The sequence below is a fragment of the Oryctolagus cuniculus genome, chromosome 10 (genome assembly GCF_051225735.1).
Source record: "Oryctolagus cuniculus isolate XC-2025 breed Fujian yellow rabbit chromosome 10, ASM5122573v1, whole genome shotgun sequence".
NCBI classification, from domain to species: domain Eukaryota; kingdom Metazoa; phylum Chordata; class Mammalia; order Lagomorpha; family Leporidae; genus Oryctolagus; species Oryctolagus cuniculus.
Genome location: NC_142876.1, coordinates 99,873,783 through 99,895,958, shown reverse-complemented (window position 1 = coordinate 99,895,958; position 22,176 = coordinate 99,873,783). Strand labels below are relative to the sequence as shown.

Genomic DNA, 22,176 nt, shown 5'->3' with positions numbered 1-22,176 from the left:
TACTAAAATCCTGACCTCAAATCCTCTGATGTGCTGAAATACCAAGGTCTTGTTCATTATGGTAAAAAAACTGAAATAAATCTCTGTGGAAGCAAAAAAAAAATACCTTGTTTTTAGTGAGTTTTATACTTTCACATTTTCATTTATGTTTTGCTTCTCTATGTAGGACTCCCTTAAGCATCCTTTCTAAGGGTGGTCTGGTGGTGATTAATTTCCTTAGCTTTTTTTTTTTTATCTTAGAAAGTCTTTATTTCTCCTTCACTTTTGAAGGATATCATTGATACAGTATTGATGATTGGCAGTGTTTTTTTTTTTTCAAAATGTGGATTATATAATTTCATTTCCTCCTGACATGTAAGGTTTCAATGAAAAAATCTGTCAATCTAATGATAGTTCCCTTAAAAATGAGCTGACACATTTTTCTTGCAAATTTTAGAATTCTCTTTCTGTTGTACTTAAATTTTTTTATATCTAGAAACCTCTTATTTAAGGTATACAAATTTCATGCATTGTATATATACAAATTTGGGAACACCGTGATTCTTCCCACCTCACCTTTCCTCCCACCCATGCTCCCAGCCTTCTTCCTTCTCCCTCTCCCATTCCAATTCTTATTTTTTGAAAAATCTATTTTATTCAACTTTATACTAATAAGATTAATCCTACATTAATGAAAGAGTTCAACAGATAATATGAAGAAAAAAACAATACTGTTCCTCAATAGTCAAGAGAATGGTTGTTCCAAATCATCACATCTCAAGCCAATTTTACTTCTATAGATTGCATTTTAGGTGCTGTATTAGTTACATATGGTAGAACATATGGTATTTGGGTTTTTGGGACTGGATTATTTCACTTAGTATAATGGTTACCAGTGCAGACATTTTGTTGAAAATGACAGGATATGTTTTTTTTTTTTTTTAGCACTGTGCAGTATAGTGTATTTATACCATAATTTCTTTATCTACTCTTCAGTTGATGGAAATCTGGGTTGATTTCATATCCTAGCTATTCTGAATTGAGCTGCAATAAACATGAAGGTACAAATCACTCTTTAATATGCTGATTTTTTTTCAGTTTCGGTATATTCCCAAGAGTGGGATGGCTGGGTCATATGGTAGGTCTGTATTGAGATTTCTGAGGTATCTTCATACAGTCAACCACAGTGGCTACACTGGTGGTTTACATTCTCATCAACAGAGGATTAGGGTACCTTTTCCCCCATATCCTCACCAGTATTTGTTTATTTCTGTATGAAAGCCATTTTAACAGGGGTGAGGTGAAACCTCATGTGGTTTTGATTTGCATTTCCTTGATGGCTAGTGATCCTGAATATTTTTTTATGTGTCTGTTGGCCATTTGAATTTCCTGCTTTGAAAAATGCCTGTTCAAGCCCTTTGCTCATTTCTTAACTAGATTGTTTGTTTTGTTGTTGAATTTCTTGAGTTCTTTATAGATTCTGGATGTTAATCCTTTATCAGTTGCATAGTTTGCAAATATTTTCTCCCATTCTGTCAGTTGCCACTTCACTTTGCTGAGTGTTTCTTTTGCAGTGCAGAAGCTTCTCAGCTTGATGTAATCCCTTTTATCTATTTTTGCTTTGATTGCCTGTGCCTCTGGGATCATTTCCAAGAACTGTCCACCTGTGCCAATTACAGAGTTTCACAGTGTTCTCCCCGAGTGATTTGATGGTATCAGATCATAGATTTAGATCATTGATCCATTTTGAGTTGGTTTTTGTATGAGTTAGGGAGGCATCTTACTTCTGCATAAGGGGATCCAGTTTTCCTAGCACCATTTGTTGCAGAGACTGTCCTTATTCCAGGGATTGATTTCAGCTCCTTTATTAAAGATTAGTTGTTTATAGATGTATGATTTCTGTAGTTTCTTTTCTGTCACATTGGCCTACACGTCTGTTTTTGTGCCAGTACCAGGTTCTTTTGATTATGACTGTGCTGTAGTATGTCTTGAAATCTTAAAAAAATACTAAGAGGGATAACATATTAAGTTGTTCATCAACAGTCAGGGCAAGGGCTGATCAAGTCACCGTTTCTCATAGTGTTCATTTCACTTTAATAGGTTTCCTTTTTGGTGCTCAGTTAGTTGTCACCTATCAGGGAGAACATATGGGATTTGTCCCTTTGGGATTGGCTTATTTCACTCACCATAATGTTTCCAAATTCCTAACAGGGATCACTTTTCAGTTAAAATTTAAACACCCAAGAATATTTGTGTGTTAATTGCAGAGTTCAACCAATGGTACTAGTACAAAAAAAAAATACTAAAAGGGATAAAGTATTACATTGTACATCAACAGTCAGGGCAAGAGCTGATCAAGTCACTGTTTCTCATAGCGTCCATTTCACTTCAACAAGTTTCCCCTTTGGTGCTAAGTTAGTTGTCGCCGATCAGGGAGAACATATGATATTTGTCCCTTTGGGCTGGCTTAATTCACTCAGCATGATGTTTTCCAAATTCCTCCATTTTGTTGTAAATGACTGGGTTTCGTTGTTTTTGACTGCTGTATAGTATTCAATAGAGTACATGTCCCATAATTTCTTTTTCCAGTCTACTGTTGATGGGCATTTGGGTTAATCCAGGTATTAGCTATTGTGAATTGAGCTGCAATAAACATTAGGGTGCAGACCGCTTTTTTGTTTGCCAATTTAAATTCCTTTGGGTAAATTCCAAGGATTGGGATGGCTGGATTGAATGGTAGGGTTATATTCCGGTTTCTGAGGAATCTCCAGACTGACTTCCATAGTGGCTTGACCAGTTTGCATTCCCACCAAAAGTGGGTTAGTGTCCCCTTTTCCCTGCATCCTCTCCAGCATCTATTGTTGGTAGATTTCTGAATGTGAGCCATTCTAACTGGGGTGAGGTGAAACCTCATTGTGGTTTTGATTTGCATTTCCCTGATTGCTAGTGATCTTGAACATTTTTTCATGTGTCTGTTGGCCATTTGGATTTCCTCTTTTGAAAAATGTCTATTGAGGTCCTTGGCCCATCTCTTAAGTGGGTTGTTTCTTTTGTTTTTTGTGGAGTTTCTTGATTTCTTTGTAGATTCTGTTATCAACCCTTTATCTGTTGCATAGTTTGCAAGTATTTTTTCCCATTCTGTCAGTTGCCTCTTCACTTTCCTGACTTTCTTTTGCAGTACAGAAACTTGATGCAATCCCAAATGTTAATTTTGGCTTTGACTGCCTGTGCTTTTGGGGTGTTTTCCAAGAAGTCATTGCCGGTACCTATATCTTGCAGGGTTTTTCCAATGCTCTCTAATAATTTGATGGTGTCAGGTCATAGATTTAAGTCTTTAATCCATGCTGAGTGGATTTTTGTGTAAGGTGAAAGGTAGGGGTCTTACTTCATGCTTCTGCATGTGGAAATCCAGTTTTCGCAGCAACATTTGTTGAATAGACTGTTTTTTTCTCTAGGGATCGGTTTTAGCTCCTCGATCAAATATAAGTTGGTTGTAGATGTTTGGATTGATTTCTGGTGTTTCTATTCTGTTCCATTGGTCTATCCATCTGTTTCTGTACCAGTACCATGCTGTTTTGATTACAACTGCCCTGTAGTATGTCCTGAAATCTGGTATTGTGATGCCTCCGGCTTTGTTTTTGTTGTACAAGATTGCTTTGTCTAAATATGATCAGAGTTGGTGAACTCAGGGGCCTTCCATAGCCTTGGCAGCTCATGACAAGAGCCTAGGGTGATTACTGATGCCATAAACAAGAGTGTCAATTTGTTTAGTCAACAACAGGAGTCACTGTACACTTACTCCTCATGTAGGATCTCTGTCCTTAGTGTGCTGTACATTGAGATTTAATGCTATAACTAGTACTCAAAAGCATTTTTCACTTTATGTTTCTGTGTGGGTGTGAACTGTTGAAATCTTTACTTAATGTATGCTAAACTGATCTTCTGTATAGAAAGAGAATCGAAAATGAATCTTGATGTGAATGAAAGGGGAGAGGGAGTGGGAGAGGGGAGGGTTGCGAGTGAGAGGGAGGTTATGGGGGGGAAGCCATTGTAATCCATAAGCTGTGATGCCTCTGGCTTAATGTTTGTTGTTTAAGATTCTTTTAGGCCGGCACCGTGGCTCAATAGGCTAATCCTCCGCCTGTGGCACTGGCACCCTGGGTTCTAGTCCTGTTTGGGGCACCGGATTCTGTCCCGGTTGCCCCTCTTCCAGTCCAGCTCTCTGCTGTGGCCAGGGAGTGCAGTGGAGGATGTCCCAAGTCCTTGGGTCCTGCACCCCATGGGAGACCAGGAGAAGCACCTGGCTCCTGGCTTTGGATCAGCGCGGTGCGCCGGCCGCAGTGCGCCGGCCGCAGTGCGCCGGCCACAGCGGCCATTGGAGCTGAAACAATGGTAAAGGAAGACCTTTCTCTCTTTCTCTCTCTCTCACTTTCCACTCTGCCTGTCAAAAAAAAAATATTCTTTTAGCTGTTGGGGATCTTTGTTTCCTTTCTTTTCTTTCTTTCTTTTTTTTTTTTTTTTTTTTTGACGGACAGAGTTAGAGAGAGAGACAGAGAGAAAGGTCTTCCTTTGCCGTTGGTGCACCCCGAAAATGGCTGTTAGGGCTGTCACACTGCGCCAATCCAAATCCAGGAGCCAGGTGCTTCTTCCTGGCCTCCCACGTGGGTGCAGGGCCCAAGCACTTGGGCCATCTTCCACTGCCTTCCTGGGCCACAGCAGAGAGCTGGACTGGAAGAGGAGCAACCATGACAGAATCTGGTGCCCCAACCAGGACTAGAACCCAGGGTGCCAGCGCCACAGGTGGAGGATTAGCCAAGTGAGCCGCGGCGCCGGCCTCTTGTGTTTCAATATGAAGTTTAGCATCATTTTTTCTTTATCTGATAAGAATTTTGTTGGTATTTTTATTGGGATTACATTGAATCTGTAAATTGCTTTTGGTAGTATGAACATTTTTAAGATATTAATTCTTCCAATGCACAAATGTGGAAGATTGTTTCATTTTTTTGGTGTCTTCTGTTTCTTTCTTTGTTATTTTCTAATTTTTATCATAGTGATCTTTGACCTTCTTGGTTAAATTTATTCCAGAGTATTTAATATTTTATGTATATGTATTTTGAATGGGATTGTTCTTGGAAATCCTTTCTCAGTCATGGTATTATCTCTGTATATAAAGATAATAAATACAGAGGCTATAGAATTTTTTGTGTTAATTTTATATCCTGCCACTGTACCAAATTTTTTATGAGTTACAATAGTCTCTTAGTGGAATTATTTGGCTCCCCTATATATATACAATTTCAATGGCAGATAGGGATAGTTTTGCTTCTGCCTCTCATATTTGAATCCCTTTGATTTCTTTTTCTTTTGTTAGTTGCAGGGATCACATGTTGTGTCTGAGCTCATTGCTGCATGTCTGTACCTTCCTTGCTAATCTACAGCATACCTCTTCCTTCTGTAGAATTTCCACTGCAGGTTTCTTTCCTACTGTCCTCTGTAAATGTACTGTGTCCACTTTTTCTTCCCCCCCAACCTAAAGCAGTACATGTTTTCTGTGTTTAGCCATCTTGGAATCCCTATCTTGCTTTTGTGGGTGGGAATTTGGCCAGCTGTGTGTGTGTGTGTATGTGTTTGTGTGTGTGTGTGTATGTTTGTTGTTTTATTTTTTTTATTTTTATTTTTTGAGTTTTGTGGATGATGGCGATGTTTTATAACAGTATAGTGGTTATTTTCTAAAAATTTTCTATGTTGATTTACTGAAACTTTCCTGGTCTTTTGGCTAGAAAGAGCAGTCTTTTGTTGGGGTCTCCCCCCCCCCCTTTTTTTTTCCCCTAGGGCTGTTGGTATTTCTAGATTTTATCTTCTTCAGCTTCCAATAGTACATATGACAGGTCTTCAAAAACTTCATGAAGAATGTACACTATGTAAAAACTAAGCTTGAGTTCAGATTTTTTTTTGCACCAAAGTAAACTTATCCTTTAATTCCATTTTCTGTGAACTTTTAAGTACTGTCTTAATAGGTAGCCAAAAAAAAAAAAAGTCTCAGTAGTTTACCACTGTGTTGTCTCTTGTTTCTCAAAATCTAGTTGATTTGCATTATTCTCTCCACCTTTCAGTCTTCATATTTTTGTTTTTATATGATATAAAGTGTTAAAGATTGCTTAGCAGGAGGAACAGTGAAAAGTGTGTCCCTTATATCTTCTCAGAAGTGTTGGCCGGCACCGCAGCTCAATAGGCTAATCCTCCGCCTTGTGGTGCCGGCACACTGGGTTCTAGTCCTGGTCGGGGCGCCGGATTCTGTCCCGGTTGCCCCTCTTCCAGGCCAGCTCTCTGCTGTGGCCAGGGAGTGCAGTGGAGGATGGCCCAAGTGCTTGGGCCCTGTACCCGCATGGGAGACCAGGAAAAGCACCTGGCTCCTGCCTTCGGATCAGCGTGATGCGCCGGCTGTGGTGGCCATTGGAGGGTGAACCAACGGCAAAGGAAGACCTTTCTCTCTCTCTCTCTCTCACTGTCCACTCTTCCTGTCAAAAAAAAAAAAAGTGTATGTGATCTTGTGAGATTTAAAATTTTTGTTACAAATTCTTCCTTTACAGATAATGGGTAATCATCATTTAGTTGTGGTTACATGGAATTATGTGCTTTATCCTATTTAGTCCAAAATACTCTTATATTAGGATTCTCTGTTGCTGTAGGTCATTTTTTATTATGAGCCAACTTGTAAGACACATTACTATAGTCCAGTTTTCAATGGCCTTGTGTGGTATAGATTGAGTTCATTATTGATTACAGTGTGGGCCAAAGAGTATACATCCATGTTTTTATTTGAAGGGAATTTCATAATCAGTAAAAAGAGTATGATTAGAACATTAAATTTTTCTTTATGGTTGGGTAGATTTTTTTTTGGGTTACTATTTTTTGGGTGGATTAATTTTTATTTATTTATTTTTGAAAGACAGAGTTACAGAGAGATAGAGGTAGAGACAGAAAGAGGTCTTCCATCCGCTGGTTCATTCCCCAGATGATTGCAACAGCCAGAACTGCGCAGATCCGAAGCCAGGAGCCAGGTTTTCTTCTGGGTCTCCCACCTGGATGCAGGGGCCCAGGGATTTGGGTCATCTTCCACAAATTTCCCAGGCCATAGCAGAGAGCTAGATCGGAAGAGGAATAGCCGGGACTAGAACTGGCGCTCATATGGGATGCCAGCGCTTCAGGCCAGGGCTTTAAAAACCTGCTGCACCACAGTGCCGGCCCCAGAACATTAAATTTTTTAAAAATGCTATTCTTTTTTTTTTAACTTTTATTTAATAACTATAAATTTTGAAAGTACAGCTTTTGGATTATAGCGGGTTTTCCCCCCATAACCTGCCTCCCACCCACAACCATCCCATCTCCTACTCCCTCTCCCATCCATTCTTCATTAAGATTCATTTTAAATTATCTTTATTTACAGAAGACCAACTTAGTATATACTAAGTAAAGATTTCAACAGTTTGCACCCACACAGATACACAAACTATAAAATACTGTTGGAATACTAGTTTTACCATAATTCATATAGTTCAACACATTAAGGACAGAGATCCTACATGGGGAGTAAGTGCACGGTGACTCCCATTGTTGATTTAACAATTGACACTCCTATTTATGACCGAGGCTCTTGTTATGAGCTGTCAAGGCTAAAGAAGCCTCTTGAGTTCACAACTCCGACCTTATTTAGGCAAGGACATAATCAAAGTGGAAGTTCTCTCCTCCCTTCAGAGAAAGGTACCTCCTTCTTTGATGGCTTGTTCTTTCCTCTGGGGTCTCACTCAGAGAGATCTTTCATTTAGGTCATTTTTTTGCCACAGTGTTTCCATGCCTGAGAAACTCTCATGAGCTTTTTTAGCTGGATCCAAATGCCTTAGGGCTGAAGGAAGCAATTCTTATCTCTTAGAAATTGAAGTCAGAATTATGGTAAATACTAAACTGGAGACAGTTTGTAAAGAATAAAAGAGTACGTATTTAAAGAAGCTGTCAAATTGATTTTTTCTTCTGTTTATAAATGTTAGCCAGAGTCTGAGAATTGTTTGTATCGTTCAAAACTATAATTCAAATTGTTGATTAGATGATAATGTTGGTTTTGGAGACATATGGAAAACTGTGTATGTAATACTGTATTTTGAGATTAATTTGATGGATCATCTTTAATATTTAACTTGAAAAATTAAATTACAAAATTTATTTTTGCTGTACTAAAAATCAGTTTTCTTCTGAGCAGACTCTGATTGTATATTGGCATGAAATCCCTATATTATGTACTTAGTATAACTTTGTATTCTTAATGTGCAATGGGATTGCTAAATTAGAAAGCCTGTGTTTCAGTTACTATTTTAGTATATGTGAGTTGTTAATCAAAATTTACTTTTTCTAATGGATATCTTTACTGTTTTATAGGGGATCTTCCCTGCAAATTATATTCACTTGAAAAAAGCAATCGTCAGTAACAGAGGGTGAGTAATTGGCCGTACTCAATTTTTAAAAACTATTTATTTATTTGAAAGGTGGAGTTACAATGAGAGAGAGTGAAGGAAGAGAGAGAGAGAGAGAGAGAGAGAGAGAGAGAGAGAGAGAGAGATATCTTCTGTCTGCTGCTTCACTCCTCAAATGTCCACTTCAGCCTGGGCTGGGCCAGGCTGAAGCCATGATTCAGGAGCTTCATCCAGTTCTCCTATGTGGTTGCAGGGGCTTGAGCATTGGGCTATCTTCTGCTTTCCTTTGATGAATTAGTAGGGAGTTGGATTGGAAATGGAGCAGCTGGGAGATAAACTGGCACCCATATGGGATGCTGGCACTGCAGGTAGCGATTTAACCCACTGTACCACAACGCTGGCCCAACCTTACAAAATTTATTTGCAGTTGTTATCAGGGACAGGAGAAGGTTGTTTGTCTTTTTGGTTCATAGTATAAAAGACCCTACTGGCATATTTTTCTTGCAAAGATATACATGCTTTATTATATGTAATTCTGAGGACATAGCATTTTTCTCTAAGTACTAGCAACTTTAATCTGTTTTCCTATATACTGGAGAAATAATCATAGTTGTGAATTATATAAAAACAATCATAATGGTTCAGATGTTTGTTACTTCAAATGTCCATATCCAGTATTGGAGTGCTTGGGTTCAAGTCTTTGCTCTGCTTCCAATTCATTCTTCTTGCTAATGTGTACCCTAAAAGGCAGCAGGTGATGGTTCATGTGTTTGTGTCCTTGCCACTCACTTGGGAGACCGGGATTGAATTTTGGGCTTCTGGCTTCCACCTTACCCAGTACTGGCTGTTGTGGATCTTTGGGTTGTGAACCAATGGATGCAGGACTGCTTTCAAATAAATAAAATGAATGTAAAACTTTATGTGTGAGTTTTTTTTTTTTTTAAAGTCATGCACTATTTTCAGAGCTATCACTGATAGGATAAAATTGGAGATAATTTTGTCATTTTGTTCATTTATGTTAAAGTAAAAGAAACTTAAAAATCTTTTATTTGTAAGTAGAAATTGAAAATATATTGAAGGGATACTTTTAAAACATACAATATCAATATATAAAAATAGTTTGACAACAGTTTGCAAAACCAAAGCAATATACATTTAAGAGACAAGTAAATATATCAAAATGCTGAACAGAAAAATTGTATAAGTTTGAAATTGATATCCTGTGATTTGATTACTGTTTATAGCCCTTGTCTATATTCCTGGGGAACAGTGCTCTTTCTGCTTTGAACTTGTTGAACACTTTACTTAGTTGAGTATTAAACCTGTAATTATAAAATAAATTGAAATTGTCTTACTTCAAAAATCAATAGAAAAAAGAAAGATGCAGGATTGAGGGGTGGAAGGAAGTATTGTTAGCTTCTTAGAATTGTATCTATGAAATACATAAAATCTGTTTTCCTTATATTAATATTTAAAAAATTAATAAAAATAATTTCTTTACTGTTATATCCTTTTACAAAAGTTAATTTTCTAAAATTATGATGAATTTCAAAATGATGAATTTCAAAATTCATCATTTAAAAATATAAAATTTGGGCCGGAGCGAGATGGCGACTCTCGGGAGGTTGAGTGTCCTTTGCGGTGCCCAAGGAAGTCGAGCTGTGTTCCTCCGAAGCCTGGTGGTGAGACCCACTCATGTCACAGTATTTCTCCAGGACTGGCCTTCCCCAGGATGGTGTGGAGTGCAGCATATTCACCTGTCACCAAGTCGCCACTCTGGTTCCAAGGCTGCATCCCTCCACTGGACTGGCGAGAGAGTTGTCAGTGTTTTGCTCCTAGGCTTGCTTCCAGCTGCTTATTTGAATCCATGCTCTGCAATGGACTACTCCTTGGCTGCAGTTCTGTCTCTTCATAGTCACTGGGGCCTTGGACAAGTTGTTACTGACTACGTGCATGGGGATGCACCACAGAAAGCTGCCAAGGCAGGCCTTCTGGCACTCTCGGCTTTAACCTTTGCTGGCCTTTGTTATTTCAACTATCGCGATGTGGGCATCTGCAAAGCTGTCGCCATGCTGTGGAAGCTCTGACCTTCCTGACTTAATGCCTTAAGAATTGATTTTATGCCTCTGCTTTGTCATGCATTCAACTCACCAAAAGGAGGAAGTAACAGATTAAGGCCATGGGTGTACAAACTTGTCCCAATCACATGGTTATTTTCAGAATTTACTCACTGAGAGAAAGATTTGAGAATTGCTAGCTAAGGAGTTGCGAGACTGAGTTTTGCATTCTGGTAAGTTGTCGCCCAGTTTCTCATGAGACTCGCAGTGTAACTAAGCATTGTCTGTGAGCCTTTGCCTTTTAATTTATCAGTCTCTTAAAGGGAACTGAGCTTTACTGCTATCAGTACAAGATCAGACTCTTCCATAGTTGTCCTAGGAATAAAGGACAAAGGGAAAGACTTAATTCATGAGTAAAGACTGTGGAAAATTAGTGCTGAATATTTGCAAATCTCCCACTCTGTTCAGATGATAGCAGCTCCTGGTGGTTACATGTCCTAGGGAAACCTCAAAATTAGGAAATGCTGATAACGCACATTACAGATTTTTAAATGCTACAAAGAAAAGCTTAGAAAACTTCATCTAAAGAAGTTCCATTTGGAAAGTGGTCCTCCTGGTAGATGTAATAAACACTTCAAATTCTAAACTAAAACTTAATGCTCAAATGTTTGATTTGTCCTAAAATAATCTGTGCATAAATATAAAACTGTAAGTAATTGTTATTTCCCACTCTGTCAATCTTGAGAAAATGCATTCATTGAGAAGAATTTTTTAAAAATAAAATGTATAATAAAAAATATATATATATAAAATTTGGGACCAGTGCTGTGGCACAATGGCTTAAGCTGTTTTGTGCAGTGCCGGCACCCCATATGGGCACTGGTTTGTGTCCTGGCTACCTCACTTCTGGTCCAGTTCCCTTATGATGTGCCTGAGAATGCATTGGAGGATCAGAGGATGGTCCAAGTCCCTGGGTCCCTGCCACCCTCATGGGAGATAGGAGGATCCTGGCTCCTGGCTTCAGCCTGGCCCAGTCCTGGCCATTGTGACTATTTGGGGAGTAAACCAGAACAGTGGATGGAAGACCTTTCTTTCTCTCTTTTTTATCTCTGCCTTTCAAATAAATGAATAAATCTAAAATAAAAAAATATAAAATTTAAGTGCTGTATAATTTTCAATTGAGATAGCTTTCTTTAGTAGAAATAATCTTTTGACAAAAGAGTAAATATATATCAGAGTAACTTCTGAAATTTGGAGAAGGCACACAACTTCGAGATTCCCAGGAGGAAAGAAGGAATGGAAATTAATAGAGGCCAGCGCCGTGGCTCACTAGGCTAATCCTCCACTTTGCGACGCCGGCACACCGGGTTCTAGTCCCAGTCGGGGCACCGGATTCTGTCCTGCTTGCCCCTCTTCCAGGTCAGCTCTCTGCTGTGGCCAGGGAGTACAGTGGAGGATGGCCCAAGTGCTTGGGCCCTGCACCCCATGGGAGACCAGGAGAAGCACCTGGCTCCTGCCATCGGATCAGCGTGGTGTGCCGGCTGCAGCGCGCCGGCCACGGTGGCCATTGGAGGGTGAACCAACGGCAAAGGAAGACCTTTCTCTCTGTCTCTCTCTCTCACTGTCCACTCTGCCTGTCAAAAAAAAAAAAAAAAAAAAGAAATTAATAAAAAAGATCTGAGAAGCTCCTTGATTCTCAGTTGGGCTGATTACTGAGCATCTTCCCCTATAGAAGCCACTCCATAAAGACCAGGAGAGTTGACTACTTCAGAAAGCTACAAAAAATATGAAGAAATGGTGAAATATGACACAACCGAAGGATATAAACATCTAGTAAATGAACCTGAAGAAATGGACTTCTGTGAATTGCCTGATGAAGAATTCAAAATAATTATCATAAAATTCTGTGAGTTGCAACAAACAGAGGTAGACAACTGAGCAAAATCACAGATATGATACATGAGCATCATGAAAATATCAATAGATAGAAACCATTTGAAACAAAAAGCAAAAAAAAAAAAAAAAAACTGAACCATTACTGAACCATTCAGACTTTCTGCAGCTGAAGAACATAGTAACTGAACTGAAAAGTTCAATGGAAAGCTACAATAGAATTCTTGATCAAATAGAAGGATGAATCAGTGAATTCGGGGTTTATTTGAAATTACCTATTCAGAGGAACAAAAAGGAAAAAACAATAAAAAAGGATGAAGTAAGCCCAAGGAAATTAAGGGACATAATCAAGCATACCAGTTGATGCACTATGGGATTAAGTGAAAGTTAAAGAGAAAAAGGACAAAAAATTTACTTAAATAAATGATGTATGGAGGCATCCACAATTTGGGAAGGGAAATGGATATCACTTCTTGAAGACTATAAAATGCTGTTAAGATAAACTGAAAGAAATCCAAACCAAGGCATATTATAATCAAATTGTCAAAAGCCAAAGACAGGAATTTTAAAAGCAAGTAGAAAAAGGAACTCACCATGTACAAGGGAATGTTGGTATAAGACCATCAACAGATTTCTACGAAGAGATGTTGCATGCAACAAGGAAGTAGGATGTTATAGTCAAAGTACTGAAGGGAAAAAAAAAAGAGGAAAAAAAAAAAAAACCCCAGCTGTTAATCAAGCATGTTAAACCCAGAAAAGATGTTCTTCAAAAATAAAAGAGAGAGAAAGACAAAAGCTGAGAGAATATCCACCACTAGATCTGCTTCATAAGAAATGCTAAAAGGAATTCTTTAAATTGAAACAAAAGGCACTAAACATCAGCATGGAAAGATAAGAAGGTATAGGACTTAGGGGTAAAGGAAAATATATCGAACACTAATATTGTAAAGGTTGTATACAAATCATTTTGAATTTTTTTGTAAAGGTTAAAAGACTATTAAAAATAACCACAAAACTGTGTTCATGGATGCGCCATACAAAATATGCAGACTGTGATAAAAAGTTTGGGATGGAATTACAATTGGAGAGTTTTTATATGTGATTGAAGTTGTTATCAACTTAGAATGCTATTATGAAATCTTTTATGGTGACCATAAAGAAAATATGTATAGATGATATAGAAGAGAAAAAGAAAGGAATCAAAACATATCATTACAAAATGAGTCACAATTGAAGACAGAGAGGAAAAGAACAAAGAACTGAACCAACAAAATACCTGACAAAATAATAAAATGGCAGTATTATGTCCTTATCTATTAATAATTACTTTAAAAATGCGATAGTTTTTTAGGACTGAGAAAACAAAAGTTTGAGTTTGGAACTTCCAGCTTGACTGGAAATTAAGAGACAAAATCCTAGAGAAGTGAGTGTCCTAGAGATAGACCCTTAATTTGTGTATGCATTTCTTCTGTGTGATGAATTCCTAGAATGGAAGAATCTTAACAAAAAAGCATGTCTGGCATATAGTAAAGACTTGAGTATACTTTGCCAGTCACCCAGGATTGTTGAGAAAGACTTGACGCCTGTGAATTATTTCCTTTTCATAGATTCTTTGACTTAGTTAGCAGCTTAGCTGTGTTATTTGAATTATTGATGATTCTGTGTATATAGGGATGCTATCCTGTCCTATCAGCTCTTACCACTAAGCATGGTAATATTAGGTTGCTCCCTCGTGATCCCTTGAGTTCCATCCATGATTCTTCTCACCTGTGTTATACAACAGCAATCCTATGTCTTAGGACTAGGGAACGTCATAACAACAAATGTCCAAACCTTTTCCCCTGTCCCTTTCCTAGTTAAAGGAGAAAACATGAACCTAAAAAGACCTCATAGTAATCTCAATATAATGCAATCATGTTTTCATTTGGTGTATGCATATTACTAGGAATGGAAATAAAAATGTTTGATCTGAGAAGGAGAGGTGTCCTTTTCATCTTTACCTCTTGTTTCTGGACCCATTCATCTTTTCTCTTGCTTCTGGCTGTGAAAGAAACATAGCTGTGTATTGATTATTGGTCACTGCCTTAGCCTTTTAAAAAAAGATAGTACAATGAAATCTTCTATATTGCTCTGTATTATTTTATGAAGTGTATTGTTCTGGATAGTGAAGTAGCTAGAAAGATCAGTGAGTCCTGCGAGTGTCAGTCCCATATCTACTTTTTTTTTTTTCATCTAAAGTGACTTCCTTGTTCATATTGAAATGGGGTCCCAAGCAGTAAACTTGTTGATAGGTGGCTGGCTAGTTAAATCGTAGTATGATACCACATTATAGTCTCAGGGTTGCCGATTGCAGTTGGCAAGTTTGGTTCTAGCATTTCATTGGGTACTTTTTGTTTTTTGATGTAGAGTTAGACAGTGAGAGAGAGACAGACAGACAGAAAGGTCTTCCTTCTGTTGGTTCACCCCCCCAAATGGCCGCTATGGCTGGCATGCTGCAGCCAGCGTGCTGCGCCCATCCGAGGCCAGGAGCCAGGTGATTCCTCCTGGTCTCCCATGCAGGTGCAGGGCCCAAGCATTTGGGCCATCCTCCACTTCCTTCCCAGGCCACAGCAGAGAGCTGGACTGGAAGAGGAGCAACCAGGACAGAATCCGGCGCCCCAACCGGGACTAGAACCTGGGATGCCAGCGCCACAGGCAGAGGATTAGCCAAGTGAGCCGTGGTGCCGGCCCATTGGCTACATTTTTGTGCTTATTTTTGTTTTATAACATATCTTTTTTATTTTTTTTTTAAGATTTACTTATTTTATTTGAGAGTTAGAGTTACAGCCAGTGAGAGGGAGAGACAGAGAGAAAGGTCTTCCTTCCATTGGTTCACTCCCTAAATGGCCACAGTGGCTGCAGCTTTACCGATTGGGAGCCAGGAGCCAGGCACTTCTTCCTGGTCTCCCATGTGGGTGCAGGGGCCCAAGGACTTGGGCCATCTTCTACTGCTTTCCCAGGCCATAGCAGAGAGCTGGACTGGAAGTGGAGCAGTCGGGACTAGAACCGGCATCCATATGGGATGCTGACACCGCAGGCAGAGGATTAACCTACTGTGCCACAGCACCGGCCCCTCATTTCCTTTTTAAAATACATGTTATTTGGCCGGCGCCACAGCTCAATAGGCTAATCCTCCACCTAGCGGCTCCGGCACACTAGGTTCTAGTCCTGGTTGGGGTGCCGGATTCTTTCCCGGTTGCCCCTCTTCCAGGCCAGCTCTCTGCTGTGGCCAGGGAGTGCAGTGGAGGATGGCCCAAGTGCTTGGGCCCTGCACCCCATGGGAGACCAGGAGAAGTACCTGGCTCCTGCCTTTGGATCAGCGCGGTGCGCTGGCCGCAGTGCGCCAGCCGTGGCGGCCATTGGAGGGTGAACCAACGGCAAAGGAAGACCTTTCTCTCTGTCTCTCTCTCTCACTATCCACTCTGCCTGTCCAAAAAAAAAAAAAGTTATTTCTTCATTTTTGTATCCATCCTAAACATTTAAAAATATTTATTCTTCTCAGAGTTAATTTTATCTGAAAAGCAGTTATTTTTATAATTTTAAAGACTTTGAGCATTAATCTAAATGTGTTTTAGAATTTGGTTTTTGCAGCACTTCAGCCTCAGAATCAACCCTTGGGGCATTCAGATCTGGCTAAAAGGCCCATGAAAGTCTCACAGGCATGGAAAGCCATGACATGGTGGCAAAAAAAAATCTAAATGAAAGATCCTGGTGAACAAGATCCCAGCGGAAGGAACAGGCCATCAAGGAGGGAGGCTCCTTTCTCCAAAGGGAGGAAGGAACCTCCACTGTGATATGGCCTTGACTAAACAAGTTCAGAGTTGGTGAACTCAAGGGGCTTCCATAGCCTAGACAGCTCATGGCAAAAGCCTCAGGTGATTACTGATGCCATAAATAAGAGTGCCAATTGTTAAATCAACAACAGGAGTCACTGGGTACAGGCTTCCCACATAGAATCTCTGTCCTTAATATGTTTTACTATGAAACTTAAAAACAACACTACTAGTTGAACAATACCCTATACCTCGTGTGGTTGAGTGAGGGAAGCCTGTTGAAATCCTTGCTTAGTATATACTAAGTTGATCTTCTGTATATGAAGGTAATTGAAAATGAAACTCGATGAAGGGTGGGATGGGACAGGTAGTGGGAGAGGGGAGGGCTGCAGGAGGGAGGGAGGTTGGTTGGGGGGGAAGCCACAACAATACAAAAGTTGCACTTTGTAAATTCACATTTATTCAATAATAATAAAAAAAGAACCTGAATAAAAAAAAAAGAATTTGGTTTTTGGGGCCTGTGCTTTAGTGCAGTGGGTTAACTCCCTGGCCTGAAGCGCCAAAATCCCATATGGGTGCTGATTTGAGACCCAGCTTACTCCACTTCTAATCCAGCTCTCTGCTAAGTATTGGGAAAGCAGTAGAAGATGACCCACGTCCTTGGGCCCCTGCACCCAAGTGGCCGACTTGGAAGAAGTCCCTGGCTCCTGGCTTTGGATTGGCACAGCTCCAGCCGTTGTGGCCATTTGGGGAGCGAACCAGCAAATCAAAGATCTCTCTCTCTCTCTCTCTCTCTCTCTCTCTTTGCCTCTCCTTCTCTGTGTAACTCTGACTTCCAAATAAATAATTCTTCAAAAAAAAAAAAAAAGAATTTTGGTTTTCAAAAGTCGGAGATTTATTTTTTCCCACCTCTTTGCCCCCTGAACATATCTATTGCCTGTGCAGTTAACACACCACACCAGCTCCCAGAGTAGAACCAGATCCCACAAAAACATTTTAGAGCTCTTTTCTCCACAGTGACACAGAGGCCATGAAAAATTCTGATCCTTGGTTGAGGTCTGATTTTTAATGATGAGCTTGGTTAAAACCATACTCTTCAGTGAGGTTCAATAGTGGTTGTTCCTGTACCTCATGTTGTTCTTTTGCAGGAGCTTCAAGCAATGAACTCTCTTTCATTTGGAACACTTTTTGTTCGTGTTCTTCCTCTAAATCCCATCTTCTGCTCACCAGAGCTGGCTTTTGACTTTAGAACCTGGAATTTCTATGATTTCATTCTAGTTTACTACTTTGTGTTTTTTGTTTGTGGCTGGTCCATTGATATGTTTATTTTACTTTGGATTTCAGAAAGGTATTTGGCTTTCTATTCCTATATTTTATCTATTACTGCTGTGTATTGGCAGCTGAGAAAATCTATCAAAACATGAACTTAGCTATTTTGATAAGTATTTGTAAAATCCTTATTGAAAGCTCAGAATTAAAATCTTGCTGATTTAGGGGTAGGCATGTGGCACAGTGTTTAAGATATCATGAAGGAAGCCTGCATCCCAGATCACAGTTGTTTGAGTCCTGGCTCCATTTCCAATTCAGCTTCCTCTAACTCCCTGGTAATAATGCACATCCTGGAAAGCATCAGATGATGACACATGTCCCTGCCACCCATGTAGGAGACTCATTGAGGTCCAGCTCCTGACTTTGACCTAGTCTGGCTGTTGTGGGCATTTGCTGAGTGAACTTAGCGAAAAAAAAAAAAAAAAAAGAAAGAAAGAAAGAAAAAAGAAAAGAAATATCAAAGAAAAATTCTAAAAAATCTAGCTGATTTTGACATTGTTTTATTCTAGATATTCTTTGTTTTTTTGTAAGTAACAAAAATTAAAGTATTAAGTCAGTAGTAGGGGCTGACACTGTGTAACAGTGGGTTAGGCCTCCACCTGTGGCACTGGCATCCCACGTAAGCGCTGGTTCCTGTCCCAGCTGCTCTTCTTCCAATCCAGGTCTCTGCTAATGGTGTGGGAAAGCAGTGGAAGATGGTCCAAGTGCTTTAGTCTCTGCACCTATGTGGGAGGCCTGGAAGAAGACCCCAGCTCCTGGTTTTAGATCTGCCCAGCTCTGGCTGTTGTGGCCATTTCAGGAATGAACTAATGGATGGAAGTACCTCTCTTTCTCTGTCTCTCCTTCTCTCTGTAACTCTGCCTCTCAAATAAATAAACAATTTAAAAAGTCAGTAATATTTATAGATGTCCTGTGTATGATCCATTGTATTTGGTACTATATACTCATCACACTACACTTTGGTATCCCAGATTTTACTTGAAATTGTTCACTTATTTCAGATGAGTAATCAGAGGCTTTCAGAGGTCAAGTGTCTTTACCAAAGTAGCATTGCTACAAACTGGGGAAGTTAGCAACTGAAGCCAAGATAACATAGTCTGTATTTCATACTCCTAGTTATATTGCTGTACAATAGCCATATAATTAAATGATCTTCTCTGCCAAATTTTATTTCTCATAAATTCTTTTTTGTTCACCTTGGATATGCAGTGTGGAAGCCTTTTATTTTATTTTCATTAAACTTTTTTTTGTTTAAGGAATACACACTTTATGCATTTCATACATACAAGTTTAGAAACATGGTGATTCTTCCCACCCTCCCTTCCCTCCCACCCATCCTCCCACATTTCTTCCTCTTCCCTCTCCTATTCCCATTCTTACATTTTACAAAGATCTGTTTTCAGTTAACTTTATACTTATAAGATTAACCCTACTCTAAGTAAAGAGTTCAACAAATATTATCTCATAAACTCCTTATATTGTGTGAACTCAGGATTCTCTTGGAAATCAGCTTACTAAGCAACTTTATTTGTATATTTTTCTTGGTGTTCTGACTGCATTCTAATTGGCTTATGGAACAATGTGTTTATAAAACATACTCTTGTTGAATTTTTATAAAGATTTATTTTATTTTATTTTATTTTATTTGAAAGACAGAGTTACAGAGAGAACTAGAGAAAGAGAGAGGTCTCCCATCCGCTGGTTCACTCCCCAAATGGTTGCATCAGAGCTTCTTCCAGGTCTCCCACATGGGTTCAGGGGCCCAAGGACTTGCGCCATCCTCTGCAGCTTTCCCAGGCACATTACTTGGGAGCTGGATCAGAAGTGGAGCAGCTGGGATGTGAACTGGCACCCATGTGGGATGCTAGCCCTGTAGACTGAGGCTTTAACCCTCTGTGCCACAGTGCTGGCCCCACTATTGTTGAATTTTAAATTTATTGATTGTAACTTATAACACCAGAGAAATAAGTCAATATTAGTGTGGGCTAAAGGTTAGTACAGAATGACGTACATTAAAAATCTTAGAACTCAGGGCCAGTGCTGTGACACAGCACATTAAACCACTGCCTGCAGTGCTGGCATCCCATATGGGTACTGGGTTGAATACTGGATGCTCCACTTCTGATGCAGCTCACTGCTCATGCACCTGGGAGGGCAGCAGAGAATGGCCCAAGTGCTTAGGCCCTTGCACTCAAATGGGACACCTGGGTGAAGCTCCTGGCTCCCGCTTTTGGCCTGGCCCAGCCTCTGCTGATGCAGCCATTTGGGGAGTGAATCAGTGGATGGAAGATCTCTCTCTCTCCCTCTCTCTGTGTAACTCAGCTTTTCAAATAGATAAATCTTTTTTAAAAAGAGTATTAGAACTTTGTAGTAGGAACAATGTAATTTCCAAAAATCCTAGTGATTAAAGTACCTGAAGAACTTAACAGATGAGTCTCCAAAGAAATCATATTTCAGTTTATTCTATGTAGCATTTCTGTGTTAACTTTACTAAAATATAACTCTTATAATACCCCCTCTTGTGTATTTCCATAGTGTCAAGTTTAAATCTGAACATTGTTCTGACAACATCACTTGGTGTTACCAAACATATCTTTCATGTGTGCATGTGTGTAATATGCCTTGCTCATTTTTTTCTCACTACTTTTTACAGCATATCACAGCTTACAGAGCCCTCCCCACCTAGATGCCTTTTAGACCCAACTCCTTTAGGTACTTCATTTTAAATTTTTTATTAATATGAAGAGAATACATTTCATGTATTTCATAGGTACAGTTCTAAGAAGATAACCATACTTCCCTCTATCCCTTGTTCCTCCCCCTTCTTCTTGCCCTTCTTTCATTTTAATCATTTTGCAAAGACATAACTGCAATCTCCATAATCATAGGCTTAATTCACCTCTAACCGCAATACTCAACAAACAAAAAGTAGGAAGACCACGGTTCTACAGGAGTATAAGTAAAGGCTAAAAATTACAATCATAAACCAAGATGTCTGTTTCATTCCTATACATTTTATTGTATTATGTATTAACTGCCACATATCAGAGAAAACGTGATATTTGTATTTTTAAGGTAGGCTTATTTCACTAAGCATAAGGGTTTCAAATTGCATCCACTTTGTTGTAAAAGATAGGACTTCATTATTTTTTTAAATGGCTGAGTAGTATTCCATTGTGTATCTATACCACATTTTCTTTGACCAGTCACCAGTTGATGGACATCTGGGCTGATTGTATATCTTAGCTATTGTGACCTGAACTGCAGCAAATGTAGGGGCATAGGTAACTCTTTGATATGGTGATTTAATTTTTCTTGAGTAAATTCCCAGGAATGGGATGGATGGTCATATGGTAGATCTATTTTCATAATTCTGAGGAATTTCCATATTATTTTTCATAATGGTTATACTAGTTTACATTCCTACCAACAGATATTAGGGTATCCTTTTCTCCATATTCTCATGAGCATTTATTTATATTTTGATTTTTGGATGATAGTCATTCTAACTGGGGTGAGATAAAACCTCCTTGTAGTTTTCATTTGCATTTCCTGATGACTAATGATCCTGAGCATTTTTTCATGTATCTTTGTTCGGCATTTATATTTCATCCTTTGAAAATGCCCGTTCTTGTCCTTTGCCCATTTCTTAACTGGATTGTTCGTTTTGTTGTTGCTGAGTTTCTTGAAGTCTTTATAGATTCTGATTATATTGTATAGTTTCTGGAAATACTTCTCCCATTCTGTCGGTTGTCTCTTTGCTTTGTTTCTGTTGCAGTGCATAAGCTTCTTAGCTTGATGTAATCTCATTTGCCTATTTTTGCTTTGATTGCCTATGTGTATGGGGTCTTTACCAGGAAGTCTTTTCCTATGCCAATATCTTGCAGAGTTTCCCCCAATGTTTTCTCCTAGTAAGTTGATAGTTTTAGATCATAGACTAAGATCCTTGATCCATTGTGAATTGATTTTTGTATAAGGCATAGGATAGGTGTCTTGTTTTATACTTCTATATGAAGATCCAGTTTTCCCAGCTCCTTTTGTTGAAGAGACTTTCTTTTCCAGGGATTGATTTTAGCTCATTTTTCAGAGATTGATTGGTTGTAGATGTGTGGATTAATTTCTAGGGTTTTTATTCTGTTCTGTTGGTCTACATGTCTATTTTTATGCCAATACCAGGCTGTTTTGGTTATAAATGTTTTGATTAAAAGACATATAAGTATGTCTTGATATATCTGGTATTGTGATAACATCTGCTTTCATTTTGTTTCCGATTGCTTTAGCTCTTTGGTATCTCGTGTTTCCATATAAATTTTAGCATCCTTTTTTCTAGCTCCGAGAAGAATTTTGTCAGTACTTTTATTGGGATAGTTTTGAATCAGTAAATTGCTTTTGGTAGTATGGACATTTTGATATTATTTCTCCCAATCCACAAGCATGGAAGATGTTTCCTTTTTGTGTGTGTGTGTGTGTGTCATCTTCTTTTTCCTTCTAAATCTTTTGTAATTTTCATTGCTGAGACCTTTCACCTCCTTACTTAAATTTATTCCAAGATATTTAAATTTATTTTGTAGTTGGTGTGAATGGAACTGATCTTAGAAGTTTTTTCTCAGCCATGGTTTTGTATATACAAAGGCTATTGAT

General features: G+C 39.0%; 1 protein-coding gene and 1 pseudogene across 15 annotated transcripts in view; both read left to right on the top strand.

Moving 5' to 3' along the window:
• DOCK3 (dedicator of cytokinesis 3) overlaps positions 1-22,176 on the top strand; it is a 507,250-nt gene that overhangs the window by 129,047 nt on the left and 356,027 nt on the right. For all 14 annotated transcript variants that reach the window (XM_051852373.3, XM_051852369.3, XM_051852371.3 and 11 more), the window contains exon 4: positions 8,410-8,465. In XM_051852373.3, coding sequence (XP_051708333.1) covers positions 8,410-8,465 — 56 coding nt within the window. The remainder of the gene's footprint in view (positions 1-8,409; positions 8,466-22,176) is intronic.
• Positions 10,044-11,153, top strand: LOC138844094 (succinate dehydrogenase [ubiquinone] cytochrome b small subunit, mitochondrial pseudogene; annotated as a pseudogene). Its single transcript, XR_016214326.1, has one exon. The product of XR_016214326.1 is annotated as a succinate dehydrogenase [ubiquinone] cytochrome b small subunit, mitochondrial pseudogene (transcript).